We start from the raw sequence: 18,536 nt of genomic DNA on the forward strand, positions 1-18,536 counted from the left end.
CATAACAAAATAGAAGCGCTACTTCAAGCGCAGGAACTTTTCAGTCTGGTTGGCGGGCAAATCGTACAGAGATGGCGGCCCTATCCTAGTCCCGGCGTCTGCAGCACGCTAGTCGACTGTGTATTAGCTATAAGAGCAAATAAGAACCCTTAGGCCTATATACTAAGTTTAATAGCTAGTAAGGGCAGCGGAGGACTAATACAACCTTCTAAAGTGTATTTAAAATCAGTAGATTTTGAAAAAAATATTTTCAAAGTAAGTTTAAGTTGCGAATATTTTGAATATCGAGAATATAAGTGTAAGGGAAAACAATATAATTAAGGACTTGATGAGCAGAGTACTTGGACAATGTGTAGAAGTAAATTTGTTTCCAAATAGCACACATTTCTTAGGATATGAAATGTACAACCATTTTTGTTTAGTAATTAAAATGATCATTCAAAAACATTTCAGTGTTAAATTTTGCTACTACTGTAAAATAATGAATGTCTTCAGTCTTCACATAAATAAAATCAGGCAACATCTTGATGAAACTGGGATCTGAGACAATAAATTGAGTGTTATAAAAAAAAAATGAATGTTTTATTTAACCCACAGAATTATCTTTAGTAGGGCATTAAAATCTAATTATTCCTTAAAAAATTCAGTGCTAAGCTGTTGAAAATTCTTTATTTATTTTTTCTTTAATAATACAATAATACAAAACAACAAACATTGCAACCCTGCACACTACATTGATAGCCCTCATCCTAGCGACACGGCGGATGTGGAGCAAAGCATCGGCAATGGACCCCTTTTATACCTGCATTTTTAATGAAGCCGAGCTTGATAACAAAAAAAATTTTTCTCAAAATACAATTTTTTTATGTCCAAATCTAAAAAATGAAACAAAACAAGTGTAAAACATTTACCTAAATCAATTACTTTCGTAGATATCTGATTAAAAGATAGGGCATTTGCCAGGGATTATTAAGGAAATTGACAGGAAATCAGGCTTGCCTTTTAATAAGTCCATAGAGACATATATACAGGGTGACAAAAAAGTCTGGAAACGGCTTAATATCTTTTTAACTAAATCCGTTAGAATAATCAAACCTTTCACATCAACTTATATGTATGAAAACTTCTTTTTGCAAGCATTACCATTTTTTTACCTTCGCCAGGGGACGACCCATGAGGAGTCTGTACAATCTCTAATTATTAATTATCTAATCTTTAATTATTGTAAGCATATCATTTTAAAGGGCTGGTCAAGTGGAGTTCATTGCCGGAAACCGCGTCTCAAAAGGTTCATCGGTTACAAAATGGCGGCAGTCCAAAGTTCTTGGGGAAAATACCTGCACAGGCCTTAGTATTGGTAAATACTCATAAACATTGCCCGGGAAAGCTGAAACCTGGTTAGATTTGTTTTGAAGATAAAATAATATTTGTCTATGAGCTATTTAACTTTAAAATACAATTTCAGCCCTCAAGCTAATGTTGACTATGAGTATTTATTTATTTACCAATACTAATGCCTGTGAAGGTATTTTCTACAAGAACTTTTGACAGCTGCCATTTTGTAACGGCTGAACCTTTTGAGACGCGGTTTACGGCAATTAACTCCACTTGACTAACCCTTTAAAATTATGTGCATATCCACCTGTGCTTACATTAGAGATTATTTAACTACTCCTCATGGGTCGTCCCCTGGTGAAGGTCAAAAATGGTAATGCTTGGAAAAAGTGGTTTTCATGCATATAACTTGATGTGAAAGGTTTGAATTTTATAACGGATTTTAGTTAAAAAGATAAGCCGTTTCCAGACTTTTTTGTCACCCTGTATATACAACACAAAAGTACATTAGAAATGTTTGTGGTCACTGACAAAAACGTGGTCAGTGACCAGTGACCACGAAAATTTCTATTTTTGTGTTGTATATCATTATGTCTATATTAGTCCAGGACCTGACTAGGGTTCTGTGTGCATGTCGTGTATAGAGAATTTTGCTTTTGCATTTCAATATAGGTGTCTTAGGAAGTGTTTTCCACTCGGGTGTCAAGTTCGCACCTGGTACGTTTTCGAGCTATGACGTCATCAAAATGGCGGCCATTGAATTTTTTAAATCGTATATTTCGCAAACTATTTGTCGGATCGGAATGAACTTTTTTTTGTTTGAAAGATAATTTTAAATGCTACCTGTTTTACATTTACACATTTGTTGTATGTTTGGTACATTCTTCGTAATTATGCAAAAACCTGTATTTTTAAATATTTTTGTGTTATTTTTGTTTGTAACGTTTTATTGATACAATTTATCAAAAAGCACCAATGAAAAAAGTTGTAGAACGTTTAAAAATCTTTACAAAAATACCAAATTTGATATGTTTTACTCAAAAGATTACGTCAAGAAACTAGATAAATCTCATAAAAACACCAATTTTGGCGCAAAAACGCCTATTAGTCCGGCATCTAGGGCAGTTCGCAAGTCTTATAAAGACAGTTTTACCATTCAATGTTGATTTATGTGTCTAAATAAGTGTTTTCAACTCGGGTGTCACGTCTGCACCCACTGCAGTTACCGGTTATGACATCATTAAAATGGTGGAAAGGGCTATATTAAAAATAACTATATTTTACATACCATGTATCGGATCGGAATGAACTTTTTTTTGTTTGAAAGATAAGTTTACATGCTATCTTTCTTACATTTACACTTTTGTTGTATGTTTAGTACATTTTTCGTAATTTTGCAAAAACCTATATTTTTAAACATTTTTGTGTTATTTTTTTCGATAACGTTTTATTGATACAATATATCAGAAATAACTTAAAGACAAAGTTGTAGCACGTTAAAAGAGCTTTACAAAAATACCAAATTCGACATGCTTTACTCAAAGGATCACGTCAAGAAACTAGAAAATCGTACAAAACAACCTAATTTGGCGCAAAAACGCATATAAATCCGACATCGATGGCTGTGTACGAGTCATATATAGACAGTTTTACCATTCAATGTTGATGTATGTGTCTATAGAAGTGTTTTTAACTCGGGTGTCACGTCTGGACCCACTGCAGTTTCCGGTTATGATGTCTTTAAAATTGCTACATGTTACGATTTCACCAACTATTTTACTTAAAATAAGACCATTACCCTCTTTTATGCAAATAAAAACACAACAAATCAATTAATTAGTCCATTAATTAGTAATTAGTCTAAAGGAATGTTTCCATTATATAAATACCCCGGTGCAGCAATGCTGTCGACTAAGCGAATTTCCATTTGCCTGGATTGATTTTCAATTAATCTATTAAATTAACATTGTTTAAGAATACCTAGGTTTGCTGCTTAAGGGAAACTAATAAAGTGGATTTTATATTAAAATATTAATAGCTTAGTATTGGATAAATAAATCTGCCAAGTTTGATCAAAATATATCCATAAACAAGCCAACTACTACAGTTACAATATTGTCCATAAGAATAACATTGGAATTTTAAATGAAAAATGTTTTTATTTTCTCAGTAACCAATAACCGTTCAAAAACACTTTTACCGTTCAAAAAACCTAGGTATGTACTCTTAAACAATGTTAATTTAATAGATTAATTGAAAATCAATCCAGGCAAATGGAAATTCGCTTAGTCGACAAGATTGCTGCACCGGTGTATTTATATAATGGAAACATTCCTTTGGACTAATTAATGGACTAATTGGAGTAATTCTAATTAATTGATTTGTTGTGTTTTTATTTGCATAAAAGAGGGTAATGGTCTTATTTTAAGTAAAATAGTTGGTGAAATCGTAACATGTAGCAATTTTAAAGACATCATAACCGGAAACTGCAGTGGGTCCAGACGTGACACCCGAGTTAAAAACACTTCTATAGGCACATACATCAACATTGAATGGTAAAACTGTCTATATATGACTCGTACACAGCCATCGATGTCGGATTTATATGCGTTTTTGCGCCAAATTAGGTTGTTTTGTACGATTTTCTAGTTTCTTGACGTGATCCTTTGAGTAAAGCATATCGAATTTGATATTTTTGTAAAGCTCTTTTAACGTGCTACAACTTTGTCTTTAAGTTATTTCTGATATATTGTATCAATAAAACGTTATCGAAAAAAATAACACAAAAATGTTTAAAAATATAGGTTTTTGCAAAATTACGAAATGACATCCCAAGTTGTGATAGAAATGATCTCATGTTGTTACACATTAATATAAGATCAATTCAAAACAAATTAAATGAGCTGCAATATTGTTTGGATATGTTAAACTGCTCCATATTATGTGTTAATGAGCACTGATTGAAAGATTTTAATGTTGACTTGTCTGTTCCCTTTAATTTTAGGTTAGCAGTTGCTTACTGTAGAGTTAACACAATTAGAGGAGGCACTGCCATATACAGGGTGTCCCGTAACTCTCTGGACATATGTATATAGTGTTATTCCTTAGGTCAAGACAAACACATTTCACCATAGGAACATGGGTCTGTGGGGTCTAGTTTACCGACTGTCGGTATTTATATGTTTTTTACAAAAAAACTAATAACTCCTAAACGGTTTGAGATACAGCTTTGATATTTTACAAAAATGTTTATCTTATTAAGACCTTTTATCGTTAGAAATTATACAAAAAAATCATTAACCGTTTCAAAATGGCGGCCATTTAAAATATTTGATGCCAAATTTCACGAAAACCGTTAACTTTACAAAAAAAATGCAAGAGACAAAAAAGTTTGTAAATTTTATTTAGTTTTCAATGATATCTTATTTGTTAAGATTGGATAAATAATAACAGAGAAATGTCTTCTTTTCCAAATGCCTGACCACTTTTCTCCATTTAAACAATGCTAATACTTCTTTAACGTTGTTTAGCATTGTTTAAATGGAAAAAAGTGGTCATACATTACGAAAACAACTAGTTTCTCTGTTATTATTTATCAAATCTTAACAAATAAGGTATTATTGAAAACTACATAAAATTTACAAACTTTTTTGTCTTTTGCACTTTTTTTGTAAAGTTAACGGTTTTCGTGAAATTTGGCATCAAATATTTTAAATGGCCGCCATTTTGAAACGGTTAATGATTTTTTTGTATAATTTCTAACGATAAAAGGTCTTAATAAGATAAACATTTTTGTAAAATATCAAAGCTGTATCTCAAACCGTTTAGGAGTTATTAGTTTTTTTGTAAAAAACACATAAATACCGACAGTCGGTAAACTAGACCCCACAGACCCATGTTCCTATGGTGAAATGTGTTTGTCTTGACCTAAGGAATAACGCTATATACATATGTCCAGAGAGTTACGGGACACCCTGTATTTAAAAAAAAGCTTAGATTTGGAATATGAAACAATTAATTTAAGTAAAATTTGTATTGAAACAGTTTTTGAAGCATGTGGAATAATCTTAAAACAGTATAGAACTATAATTATTTCTGTATATAGGATTCCAGCTACTAGTGAAGAAATGTTTATTGATAAGTTTGAATGTATGTTATTGGAACTATCAAAATACAAACACTGTAAAATAATTATTACAGGAGACATAAATTTTGACATTAGAGAAAAGAAAAAAAATGTAAATGAGTTTTTAAATATGTTAAAGTCATTTAATTGTTGTTGTCACAACTCAAAACCGACTAGATATGAAGCATGTCTAGACAATATAATTAGTAACTTAACAAACACAGACTTTACTTTTGATTGTATTAACTTAGGTCTATCTGATCATGATGGATTATGGTTAAAGATGAGTAGTTTTTTCAATAAGAGCAGGAAAGAGGTTAAATTTCGTATATTAAGTGACAAAGCTATTAATTCATTTCAAAATGATTTAAATATGGTTGACTGGTCATATGAATTGTATCCCTTTAATAATAATATAAATGCATGTTTTGATTATTTTATTAACAATTTAAAATTAATTTTTGAATCAAACTGTCCCATTGTTACTAAAATAAACAATAAAGACAATATCAAGCAAGCATCTCAACATAGCTCTAAGTGGTACACTGATCGCCTCCAAAGGATAAGAATAATGCTTTTAATATATAAGGACAAATCTCACTTGAGTGAACAAAATAGATTAAATTATTTAAGACTGAGAAAAATTTATAGACATGAAATAAAATTGTCTAAGCGCAAGGTTAATGATGAGTACATTGCAAATTCAAAAAATAAAGTTAGGGCTGCTTGGAATGTAATAAAGAATGAAATCAATGATTCTAAGATGGAAAATTCTGTTCCAGTTGATATAAATGTTTTAAATTATAGTTTTGTAAATTCTGCTTGTTTACCACTGAATAATAACAGTTCACTTAACAGACAAAGTGCAAGGGACCCTATTGCTCTACTCTCAGCTTCAAGAAAGGTTGATACTAAATTCCAATGGTCACCAATCTCCCAATTAAATATTATAGAGTCCATTAATAGACTAAGTAGTTCTAAGGCTGAAGACTATTATGGCTTCTCCAATTATTTAATCAAAAAGATAGGCCCTCTTTTGATATATCCACTTACCATTCTATATAATATGATGATTGAACAAGAAATTTTTCCAGAATGTCTTAAAATATCAGTTACAATACCAATCTTCAAAAAAGGGGAAAAAACTGATCCAAATAATTACAGACCGATATCTCTAATCCCAATTCTTTCTAAAATATTAGAACACTGTCTACACCAACAAATTTATTCATATTTTGAAAAAAATAGCTTGTTCTGTGATAGTCAGTTTGGTTTTAGATCAAATTTGTCCACAATCAAGGCCTTGGAAAATATAATCACAGATATTTTTAACGGTTGTGATGGTAAAATTAATATGTCTGCAACATTAATTGATTTGGCTAAAGCTTTTGACTCAGTCTCTCATGAAATTCTAATTAAAAAATTGGCTTTTTACGGAGTAGTTGAAAAATCATTAAATCTGTTAAGCTCATATTTAGTGAACCGTTTCCAGCTGGTGCAGGTAAATAATTCAAGATCTAATATGTTAAAAATCAAAATTGGCATACCTCAAGGATCAGTCCTTGGGCCTCTACTTTTTATTGTTTTTATTAATGATTTGCCTTGTTTTGTTCCCTGTAAAACCACTCTTTATGCTGATGATACTACATTCCTCACAAGTGGTCAAAATCTGAACAAAGCACTTGAAGAACGGGATGGGGTGTTAAAGTTGGCTGAAGAGTGGTTTCGGGGAAATGAATTAAGGATTAACAACTCAAAAATAGAAGAAATTCATTTTAACCTTAGAATAAATTCTAATGACAATAAATCAGTAAAATTGCTAGGAATCCATATTGATCAGAAGCTGAATTGGATTGAGCATACAAACTTTTTATGTAGTAAATTGGCTAGAACTGTATTTTTATTTAACAAATTAAAGAACAATGTAAGTGAACAAATTATTCTAAATTGTTACTACGCATTTTTCCATTCTCACCTACAATATGGTGTTCTCTTATGGGGTAACTCTGTAGGAGCCAAAACCGTTTTCAAATGGCAAAGGAAAGCAGTCAGGTGCATTAGAGGAACAATGCCCAGGGAAGATTGCAAAGCAGATTTTAAGGCCCTAAATATCCTAACCCTTCCATCTTTATACATTTTAAATTGCTTATTATACGTAAAAGAGAATATAGACCAGTATAGCATCCGATCTGACATACATAAACATTACACAAGAAATAGCCATCATCTCAACTTACCAATTACAAGACTTACACTTACACACAATAGCTACAAATATCTTAGTATACAATTTTTTAATAAATTGCCCCCTTCTGCAGTAACGATTCCAATAAAAAAATTCAAAACAGTCCTTGATTCATGGTTAAAATTAAAATGTTTTTACTCTGTAGATAAGTTCTTGTCCTTGGAGGTTTTAGATATAAGTTTTTAAATAATTTATTTAAGATCAAGCTTCCTGTTATTTATTATGACTATGTTTAATGCTTTAATGATAAGATGCCATTTGACAATGTCAATTGCTTTTGTAGAGCTGAAAGACAATAAAAAGATTTGATTTGATTTGATTTGACTTAAACAATGTTAATTTAATAGATTAATTGAAAATCAATCCAGGCAAATGGAAATTCGCTTAGTCGACAGGATTGCTGCACCGGTGTATTTATATAATGGAAACATTCCTTTGGACTAATTAATGGACTAATTGGAGTAATTCTAATTAATTGATTTGTTGTGTTTTTATTTGCATAAAAGAGGGTAATGGTCTTATTTTAAGTAAAATAGTTGGTGAAATCGTAACATGTAGCAATTTTAAAGACATCATAACCGGAAACTGCAGTGGGTCCAGACGTGACACCCGAGTTAAAAACACTTCTATAGGCACATACATCAACATTGAATGGTAAAACTGTCTATATATGACTCGTACACAGCCATCGATGTCGGATTTATATGCGTTTTTGCGCCAAATTAGGTTGTTTTGTACGATTTTCTAGTTTCTTGACGTGATCCTTTGAGTAAAGCATATCGAATTTGATATTTTTGTAAAGCTCTTTTAACGTGCTACAACTTTGTCTTTAAGTTATTTCTGATATATTGTATCAATAAAACGTTATCGAAAAAAATAACACAAAAATGTTTAAAAATATAGGTTTTTGCAAAATTACGAAAAATGTACTAAACATACAACAAAAGTGTAAATGTAAGAAAGATAGCATGTAAACTTATCTTTCAAACAAAAAAAGTTCATTCCGATCCGATACATGGTATGTAAAATATAGTTATTTTTAATATAGCCCTTTCCGCCATTTTAATGACGTCATAACCGGAAACTGCAGTGGGTGCAGACGTGACACCCGAGTTGAAAACACTTATTTAGACACATAAATCAACATTGAATGGTAAAACTGTCTTTATAAGACTTGCGAACTGCCCTAGATGCCGGACTAATAGGCGTTTTTGCGCCAAAATTGGTGTTTTTATGAGATTTATCTAGTTTCTTGACGTAATCTTTTGAGTAAAACATATCGAATTTGGTATTTTTGTAAAGATTTTTAAACGTTCTACAACTTTTTTCATTGGTGCTTTTTGATAAATTGTATCAATAAAACGTTACAAACAAAAATAACACAAAAATATTTAAAAATACAGGTTTTTGCATAATTACGAAGAATGTACTAAACATACAACAAATATGTAAATGTAAAACATGTAGCATTTAAAATTATCTTTCAAACAAAAAAAAGTTCATTCCGATCCGACAAATAGTTTGCGAAATATACGATTTAAAAAAATCAATGGCCGCCATTTCGATGACGTCATAGCTCGAAAACGTACCAGGTGCGAACTTGACACCCGAGTGGAAAACACTTCCTAAGACACCTATATTGGAATGCAAAAGCAATATTCTCTATACACGACATGCACACAGAATCTGTTGTGAGAATAGTTTATTTCATAACACCTGTTAATTTCTATTAATTATTATCATATGTTTATTTGTTATTCTATGTTTGTAAAAAGGTAAATAAAGTGAGTTGAGTTTGAGTTATGACATAAAACAGTGCATTCACTTAATTCTTAGTAAAATATTACATGGTGGCAGCGGTTTAGAGCTATGCCTCAGAAGAGAAATCTAAGAAGGAAACAATCTGACTATGAAGATAATGAAAATGAACAAGAACAAAATGAAAGAAGCAGAGAAAATGAATACGAATACAACAATTCAACTATGAAGTCAATCATTGTATCAAACACTCATTCAGTTATTCAACCTCCAGCTAGTTTCTCCTTTGTACCAGCAGATTGGCCAAGATGGAAAACACGATTTCAAAGATATCGGTCAGCATCTGGGCTATCTGAAGAGTCTGAGAACAAACAAATCAACACTCTTATATACACATTAGGTGAGAAAGCTGATGATATTTTTGCATCTTTTAATTTAGCAACCGAATCAACGCTAACATTTGAAGAAGTCTTAGATTTATTTGACAAACATTTTATTCCACGGAGGAACTTAATTTTTGAAAGAGCAAAGTTTTTGAAGAGACAACAAAAAATTAATGAAACAGTTGAAGAGTTTATAGTTAGTCTCCATTCCTTGGCTAGAACCTGTGACTGGGGTTCACTTAATGATGAAATGGTGTTGATGGTACTAATACTGGGTTTAAATGATGAGAAACTTAGTGATCGCTTGTTGCTAGATCCCGAGATGAATTTAGACAAGGCCATTACAGTAATAAGACATGCAGATAACGTAAAGAAAGAGAAGGCAGATTTATGTGATGAGAAAAGAATTCAAATTGAAGCAACTACGTCATCGAGTTCAAACCAAAATCAAGGATATAGGTTTCGTCAAAAGAAACAAGAATACCCAGCGCAATGTATCTGGTGTGGTTATAAACCGTCCCATCCAAGAAGCACGTGTCCAGCAAAAAGCGCAACATGTAACTTATGCAAAAAGATTGGTCACTTTTCGAAGGTCTGCAGATCTAAAGAAGCACAGGAAGTAACTGACGAAAATGAAGTAAGTGAACTTGGACCTTCAAATAATAAAGTATTCATAGGTACACTTGGGGATGGGTCAAAATGTAAGCCCTGGAAACTAGAATTAGTATTTGAGGGAAAACCACAAACATTTAAAATTGATTCAGGGGCAGATGTAACAGTAATTCCCCCTGGCATAGTTGATCCAAGTAGGATCCAGCCGACTCTAGTTGAGTTGTTTGGGGCTGGTAGAACAAAATTAGAAACTGTAGGTTGTGTTAGAGCTAATATCCAATACAGAGATGTTAAAATAAATCACATGGTATACGTAGTGAAGGGACTCATAACACCCTTGCTTGGTCGTCCAGCAATACAGGACTTGAAGATTTTAACTTTTGTTAATTCAGTTGCAGAGGTAGACAGTGACTTTTTTACCGAATACCATGAAATGTTTAGTGGTCTGGGCGTCATTCCTGATCCCTACACAATAGCACTTAAGGATGGCGCAAAGCCATATGCAATAACCACTCCTAGGACAGTACCTTTACCCCTAATGTGTCAAGTGAAAAAAGAACTAGAAAGTATGGTACAAAATAATGTAATCACACCAGTTGAGCATGCTACTGAATGGTGCTCAGCAATGGTAGTAGTGCCTAAATCTAATGGTTATGTCCGCATATGTGTTGACTTAACAAAGTTGAATGAATCCATCCAGCGGTCTTATCATCCGATTCCCAAAATTGAAACGTCTCTCAGCTCAATCTCAGGAGCAAAATGGTTTTCAAAACTTGATGCAAACAGTGGTTTTTGGCAAGTCCCCTTAAATGTAAATTCCCAGGATCTAACTACTTTCCTTACCCCTTTTGGACGTTTTAAATTTCTCAAACTTCCATTTGGAATCACATCAGCACCTGAACATTTTCAGAAATGCATGAACAAAATCTTAGACAACCAATCAAATGTCGCAGTCCATATGGACGATATTCTGATTTGGGGCAAAACGAAAGAAGAACATGATACAGTTGTTCGGCAAGTACTTGAAAAGCTTAAAAATGTAGGAATGACACTTAACAAAGACAAAACTGAGTTTGGGAAGTCAAGTATTAAATTCCTCGGGCATTTCCTCTCATCCGATGGAATTTCTGTTGATAAGGAAAAGGTTTCCGCCATTCTCAAAATGGACTGCCCAAAAAACGTAAAAGAACTTCAAAGGTTCAATGGGATGGTAAACTTTCTTGGTAAGTTTATTCCTGACAAAGCTAAGATTTTGGCCCCAATGAATTCACTACTTCAAGCTAACGTTCCATGGATATGGGGTCCAGAGCAGGCGAAGGCATTTGATGAAATAAAACTCATTTTGACTAACTCTCCTTGCCTAGCCATTTACGATGTAAATCGGGAAACAATTATCTCCTGTGATGCCTCGCTTCAAGGACTAGGATCAACTCTTTCTCAAGTTCAAGATGATGGTTCTATACGACCAGTATCATTTGCATCCCGAAGCCTTCTTCCTTCTGAAAAAAACTATGCAAACATCGAGAGGGAGGCTACAGCTGTTGCTTGGGCATGTGAAAAGTTTCAAGAATTTATTATTGGCAAGAGAATAACAATACAAACAGATCACAAACCACTACTTCAAATTTTGAAATCCAAACATCTTGATGAATTGTCTCCAAGAATTCAAAGAATTCGATTGCGTCTCATGAGATATGATTTTTCAATTACTTATATTCCTGGAAAGCAGCTTCTAGTTCCTGATGCTCTTTCAAGAGCACCTCTCCCATTTTCAGGTACTGATGACCGTGAGTTAGAAGAAGAAACTCAAGCGTTTGTTCAAATGGTTTTGTCGTCCATCGATATAAACGACTGCATAGTTGCTAAAGTATTGGAGGAACAAAATAAAGATCCGACTTTACGTGAACTGAAAAAAATAATCATCCAAGGTTGGCCTTCTAATACATCATTACGAGATGACCTAAAACCGTATAATTCAGTTAAGGATGAGCTAAGTGTGGATAATGAGATGATACTACGAGGTTCAAGACTTGTAATTCCGCCAGCTCTGCAGTCTTGGGCACTTCAAAGAGTACATGAAGGTCATTTTGGAATCACCAAGTGTAGTTTACGTGCAAAAGAGTCAGTCTGGTGGCCAGGAATTTCTTCAGCCATTGAATGTATGGTGAAATCATGCCCTACTTGTATTAAACATTCAAGGAACAGTCATGAACCATTGCTTCCCACACAATTCCCTGACAGGCTATGGAAAACACTTGCGATGGATTTGTTCAAACTTGAAGGCGTTTGGTTTTTGACTGTGACAGATTATTACTCCAGATATTTTGAGATAGCTGAATTAGAGTCATTAACATCACGAGAAGTAATAATGAGATGCAAAGCCTTTTTCTGTCGACATGGCATTCCAGAAGAAATTAGGTCTGACTGTGGGTCTCAATTTCAAGTCCTTGAATATTCAGATTTCAAGACATTTTCCAAAGTTTATGGCTTCAAGCATGTAACAAGTAGCCCAAAATTTTCCCAAAGCAATGGAGAGGCTGAAGCGGCAGTGAAAATCGCCAAAATGATTCTAAAGAAAAATGTGGAAGACCCTTATTTAGCGCTTCTAGCCTATCGAACGACACCCCTCTGGAATGGGTTCAGTCCCTCTCAGCTTCTTATGAACAGGCGATTACGGAGCACATTGCCTCAGACAGGACATTTGCTTTGTGGAAAACCAGATCTAAAGGATCTTAAAGGGAGAGAAGAAACATATCGTGAGAAGTACAAACACAACTATGATAGAAGGCACAAAGTGCAAACTCTCAATCCTCTTCATATAGGGGACCCAGTTTGGATTGTGGACCTTAGAAGACATGGCAAAATTGTGAAAATCCTGGACAGCCCTCGTTCATATATTGTTGAAACTGATAAGAGGAATGTGAGAAGAAATCGATTCCACCTCAAACTTGCCCCTTATTTAAGAGAGGAAAACAGTGAACAAAATTTGTCAGCAAATACACATCAAACAGAACCATACAACCGTCCAAAGAGAAATATACAAAAACCAAGCTGGTTGAAGAACTTTCAAACTTAAAAGGGAGGATGTTGTGAGAATAGTTTATTTCATAACACCTGTTAATTTCTATTAATTATTATCATATGTTTATTTGTTATTCTATGTTTGTAAAAAGGTAAATAAAGTGAGTTGAGTTTGAGTTATGACATAAAACAGTGCATTCACTTAATTCTTAGTAAAATATTACAGAATCCTAGTCAGGTCCTGGACTATATGGACTTATTTATAGGTAAGCCTGCTTTCCTGTCAATTTCCTTAATACTATTGTAACTAATAAATTAAAATTATATATTATTTTATTATTATTGTGTGTCCTCAGAATCATATCCCTACAAGTGTGCAAAATTTCAGCAATTTTTGTCAACTATTAATGTTGTTTATAATCTTGTAATTTTCGCCCCTTTTAATGCGAACTGAGCTCGTGGACCTTGGCTTCAGGCTGTAGGACGGACAAAGATGGCGGATTTTCAGTGCAATGGCTTAAACGCTAGGTGCTCTCTATTTTATTATGTACTCGCTGCCTGAACACTATCAGATTACAGCAGTAGGTCGGAAGCAAAGGTTGGATAAGTCAAGACATGATTATTAATTTTCTTGTGTCTTGCTAATTGCTAGAAATCTTTATGGGGAACTTTATGAGGACAGTTAACAGTTTGCCCAGTCTTTCTCTTGGAATCGTACATAGAATGAATTAAGTAGGCTGGGTTAAGAGTCGCTTGGCTTTAGACATAGTGTTGTCTAACCATCACTTGAACAGATAGGTTGTTTGTGTAGCCTAAAAACAAGATTAAATTTTCACTTTTCAGGGTAAAGTCCAGTACATGAGTAGAATAAGTATGGAGTCAACTCGATACGATTTGACTCTATGCTTAAAGGGTACAGTACTCGACTTGTGTCAAACATTTTAAAACATATTTCATTACTCTGCCAGTGCTGGAGTTCTCCTTGGTGGTGTTGGGCTCTTTGATGTAGATGTTCCATGTAGCCTGACTGTTGAAGCTCTTGTCAGCTGCATAGCACCGCCAAAGACACTGGATCAACATGGCCGCTGCGGGGATCTGCCGGTTGAAGTGCTTCTGTCTTTGTTTCTGCTGCACTTTGAGGGCAAACCCCGACCCCAGAATACCCTGAAAGCAACCATAACAATGACAAACATTACAAATTAATCTTAATTATAAACAGAAGATGGTGTACCAAGTAGAAAGAGCACTCAGGTATAAACAAACTGTTATCTCTGAACTTATAAACACTATCTCGTTACGCCTATAGCCTTGTACTCTTTATTAAATAAATTTCAATTCTGCTCATTTCCATACGATTATTATTTATTAAGTTTATTTTTATGTGGTTTTGACTGTTGTTACATGGGTGCTAAGCAAATCAATGTAAACGCTAGATTGATACAGATACTCAGTCCCTAAAACTATAAGAATTCCATGGATTTAATCTACGTATTTTGTACGGGTTTGCTAGTACTCGAGTGGTCGAGTTTTCGAGTGAGTTCTTCAACTCGGCTTGACTCAAGCTTTTTAATGGGTTTTCCTTAAGCATTTATATTTGTATACAAGGCTGCAGGATCCTTGCTTTAACGAGTTATTTTATAAATCTTACTGATAACAGTGATAACTGATATTAAATTCTTGAATAAATTGGCTAAAAATGAGAATAGAAATATAACTTGCTTTGCTTGGATACGGCAGGGTCAAGATCTACGTGTAAGTTACTTTATAGATCTGAAAAAAATTACGTAAGGTTAAGCATGTATTTTTAAGGTTAAAATATGGAGGAATACTTTTTTGTTGTTGTGCAGTTTATTTGCACTTGCTATTTTTAAACGTAGCCATAAGTATAAAAAACTGTATGTAAAACCGTATGTAACACCAGGTGGTGCTCTGTTTTCAGCAATAAAAATAGCTGCGACATTTATTTAAGTGTAGCATCATTATGGAGAGGAAAGTCCCTTCTTTTGTCTCTTACTATGCACATGAATCTCACTTGACTCCTCGGACACATTTCCTACACATTTCTGCCACAATTTTAAAAGATCAGGCAAATAGGTTGGCAATGTGAATCGATGAATTGATTGTCCAATGAATTGATTCAGTTTTGATTATTTCCATTTCCTGATTCTTGGTTTTTTATTTAGATAATGATCCAAGATATGCAAATCTGTAAATTATTAATTTAAGATAGATTTAGTTGACACCATTCAATGTACAACACTGTACTTTATGAATAAAGCATATTTGATTTGATTTGATTTGATTTGAATGTGACCCTATTCCCGCATATTTTTCATGGCATTTTTTGTTTGAATTGTGTTTGATGCGCCGTTGGGTTCCAGTGCGAAAGTCGTACTCAACTATACATCTGTGCGTGTTCAGGATGACCTTCTTAAGGAATTAGATTACCTACTCGGAGGTAAAACGTGTCATGGATCTTTAAATTGTAGGTCCCCTGTGTGATCCTCTCATCTAAATGAGCTTCAGATCTGACCATGGCAAAGGCAAAATTGAATTGACAAATTTTATCCAAATAATTTCTAGATGTAAACATTGCAGTCCTGTTTTCAGATTGGGAGTTTCCAATAAGTTCCTGAAAGTATGGTGAATTCCGCAGATGAGGTAACTTAAACAGTTCTTTCATTTATGGTAAAAAAGAGTAAAAATTGAACTATTTCGGCCAGTCTTTTCTTTGCTTAAAATGTAAGCCACCACAATGTAAACATTTTACGTTCATTTGTCTGAGGAGTATCCATGATGTATCACCACGGTGGTACTGCCACTCTGTATCCTTCAAACGTCCTATTGGTAGGTTGATGCAAGCGGTCACGTCCGTGTTTTCTCCAGCCACTCACAGTTCTTCGTCTTACTGGTGGCTTAATTTTAAATTTAGATAAAATACGTAAGTTAACCAAACAACAGAAAACACTACAACGGAATTTTGATATACACTGTAAATTAGACGATATGGTAATGTAACAGGAACAGGTGAGTAACTGCACTGTGAATAATCACTTTTAAACATTCACTTCATCACACCAAACTGTAACCAAAACTACATGATAATTCAGTAAAATACGTTGTAAGGTAAGTATATTTTACCTGTAACACCATTGTATTTCTTGAAGAAATCACAAATAAAGGAAATTGTCTATTGTCTAATTCAAATATTAGGCTACAAACAATAGTTTATCAAGTTTTGATAGGAAACTATTTTATGAACCAGACTTATTTAACAGATGTTTAAATAAAAATATAAATTCCGGCTTTGCTCTGGAAGTAATAAGTCCTGCAGTCTGTGGTTAACTTTAAAAACTATTTCAAACTATGCCCTTATGTTTGTTGTAAACAAAGGTAATTGAGTTTGATCTTAATGTCAACCGTTCCCAAACTTAAGCTCTTAACTGTATTTAGCTGATGCCCTTTCTTAATATTCTGAGATGTATTTGCACATCTACGAGAAAATATAATAAATTCGGCACCTCAAATGATAAAATCTGCCAAGCCGTTATCGAGTTATGACTGTGAAAAGAAAACTGCTTGTGTATTAATATATAGAAGATGATTAAATTACTTACAGCTGGTAGTGCGAAAAATGAAATTGCAAACACACTGAAGCAGGAGGCAACAATCTTCCCCATCCACGTTTGAGGAACTGCGTCCCCATAGCCAATAGTGGTGACTGTGATCTGAAATAGCATACACTCTTAAATAATTTAAGAAATATTGGTTTTCTCTTGTACAATTAAGTGCACATATTATTTGTATATATTGGGATAGCATTTCTGAAAGTGTAATGCATAGGATTAACATTAATCTTACAGTTTAACTTAATGTTTTCATAACTATTTGATTGGGTTACTGTTGTCTTTTAAAACTTAAATGTACGGTACTTACACAATAACAAATTAAAAGGTTATTTAAACATACACAACAATTTACAAAGACTGCTGCTGGTTGGATGTGCAGGGTAACTGTTCTTAAAAAAAGCTATAGCCTACTACACCAATATTCTGACTGATTTTGACCTGTGAAAGTCCAGCCAACTGTAGTTTTTTTTTTTAAATTTAATCAACTCAAACCACAAATTATTGCTGCTAAATGTAAGATATAAAGTATTCCCATATTTATTTCCGACAGCACACCAAATGAATGGAAGATGAACATGGTGAACATAGCAGTGTATCCATGATTTTACATTGATTTAAGTATAGGTAGGCCTACTAATTTTGATAACCCTCCTAACAGTTCATGAACACTAAAACATAAATTCTCACAAAATAAAAGTTATTTGTAATCGCAGTCAAGGTAAGAATAAGTAGCAAAATGCCTGGATTTGAAATGCGACCCACAAAGAATCCATTTATTCTGTTAACATCCACTTGTTTATTTTAGAGGGTCCAAGCTTAAAGGACCCTTAAGCTGAGTTACGGCATAGACAAATAAATACCCCCGCTGCAGCAAACCTGCAGACTAAGCGAATTTCCATTTGACTGATTGGATTTACACTGAAATGTCTACTTAAAAATATAACATTTATTCCAGATTTAAATAGAACTAGTTTAACAAGTACTTAGGTTTGCTGCATCAGGGAGGGTAAAACTGTTTTTTGTCAAATGTGAATAGTTAGTAAGAAATAAAATCATTTTCCAAATTTGATCAAAATATGTTCACAAAAAAGCAAACTACAACAGTTTACTTATTCTCCATAAGAATAACATGGGAATTTTAAATTTACAATTTTTTGGAATTTTCTCCGTAACCATTAGGCGCATAAAAACGCTTCAATATACTAAATTACTTGTTTTTTTAAGCTCTACAAAATGGTTTGGAAAGAAATTGCTAAATTTGATGTTTTTTGGGTCAAAAATGGGAAAAACCTATTTTTACCCCATAAAACCCCCCGTAAACCCCCATTCCCATGGTCCGATCATGCTGGTTCGCGAACTCGTTCGAATAAACGTACGTTTACACGTTTGTACCAAATTTCATCAAAATCGGATCATTTTTGCTCGAG

The 18,536-nt window shown here is 33.5% G+C and overlaps 1 protein-coding gene across 4 annotated transcripts in view; it reads right to left on the bottom strand.

Moving 5' to 3' along the window:
- The window catches only part of LOC128989647 (potassium voltage-gated channel subfamily KQT member 1), a 349,887-nt gene that overhangs the window by 24,812 nt on the left and 306,539 nt on the right, over positions 1-18,536 (bottom strand). For all 4 annotated transcript variants that reach the window (XM_054411608.1, XM_054411607.1, XM_054411609.1 and 1 more), the window contains exons 8-9: positions 17,098-17,208; positions 14,441-14,644 (exon numbers count right to left, since the gene is read on the bottom strand). In XM_054411608.1, the coding sequence (XP_054267583.1) occupies positions 14,441-14,644; positions 17,098-17,208 (315 nt within the window). The remainder of the gene's footprint in view (positions 1-14,440; positions 14,645-17,097; positions 17,209-18,536) is intronic.

Source organism: Macrosteles quadrilineatus, unplaced genomic scaffold, assembly GCF_028750875.1.
Source record: "Macrosteles quadrilineatus isolate MER2022 unplaced genomic scaffold, UCM_ALF_1.0 Scaffold_3__2_contigs__length_128488019, whole genome shotgun sequence".
NCBI classification, from domain to species: Eukaryota; Metazoa; Arthropoda; class Insecta; order Hemiptera; family Cicadellidae; genus Macrosteles; species Macrosteles quadrilineatus.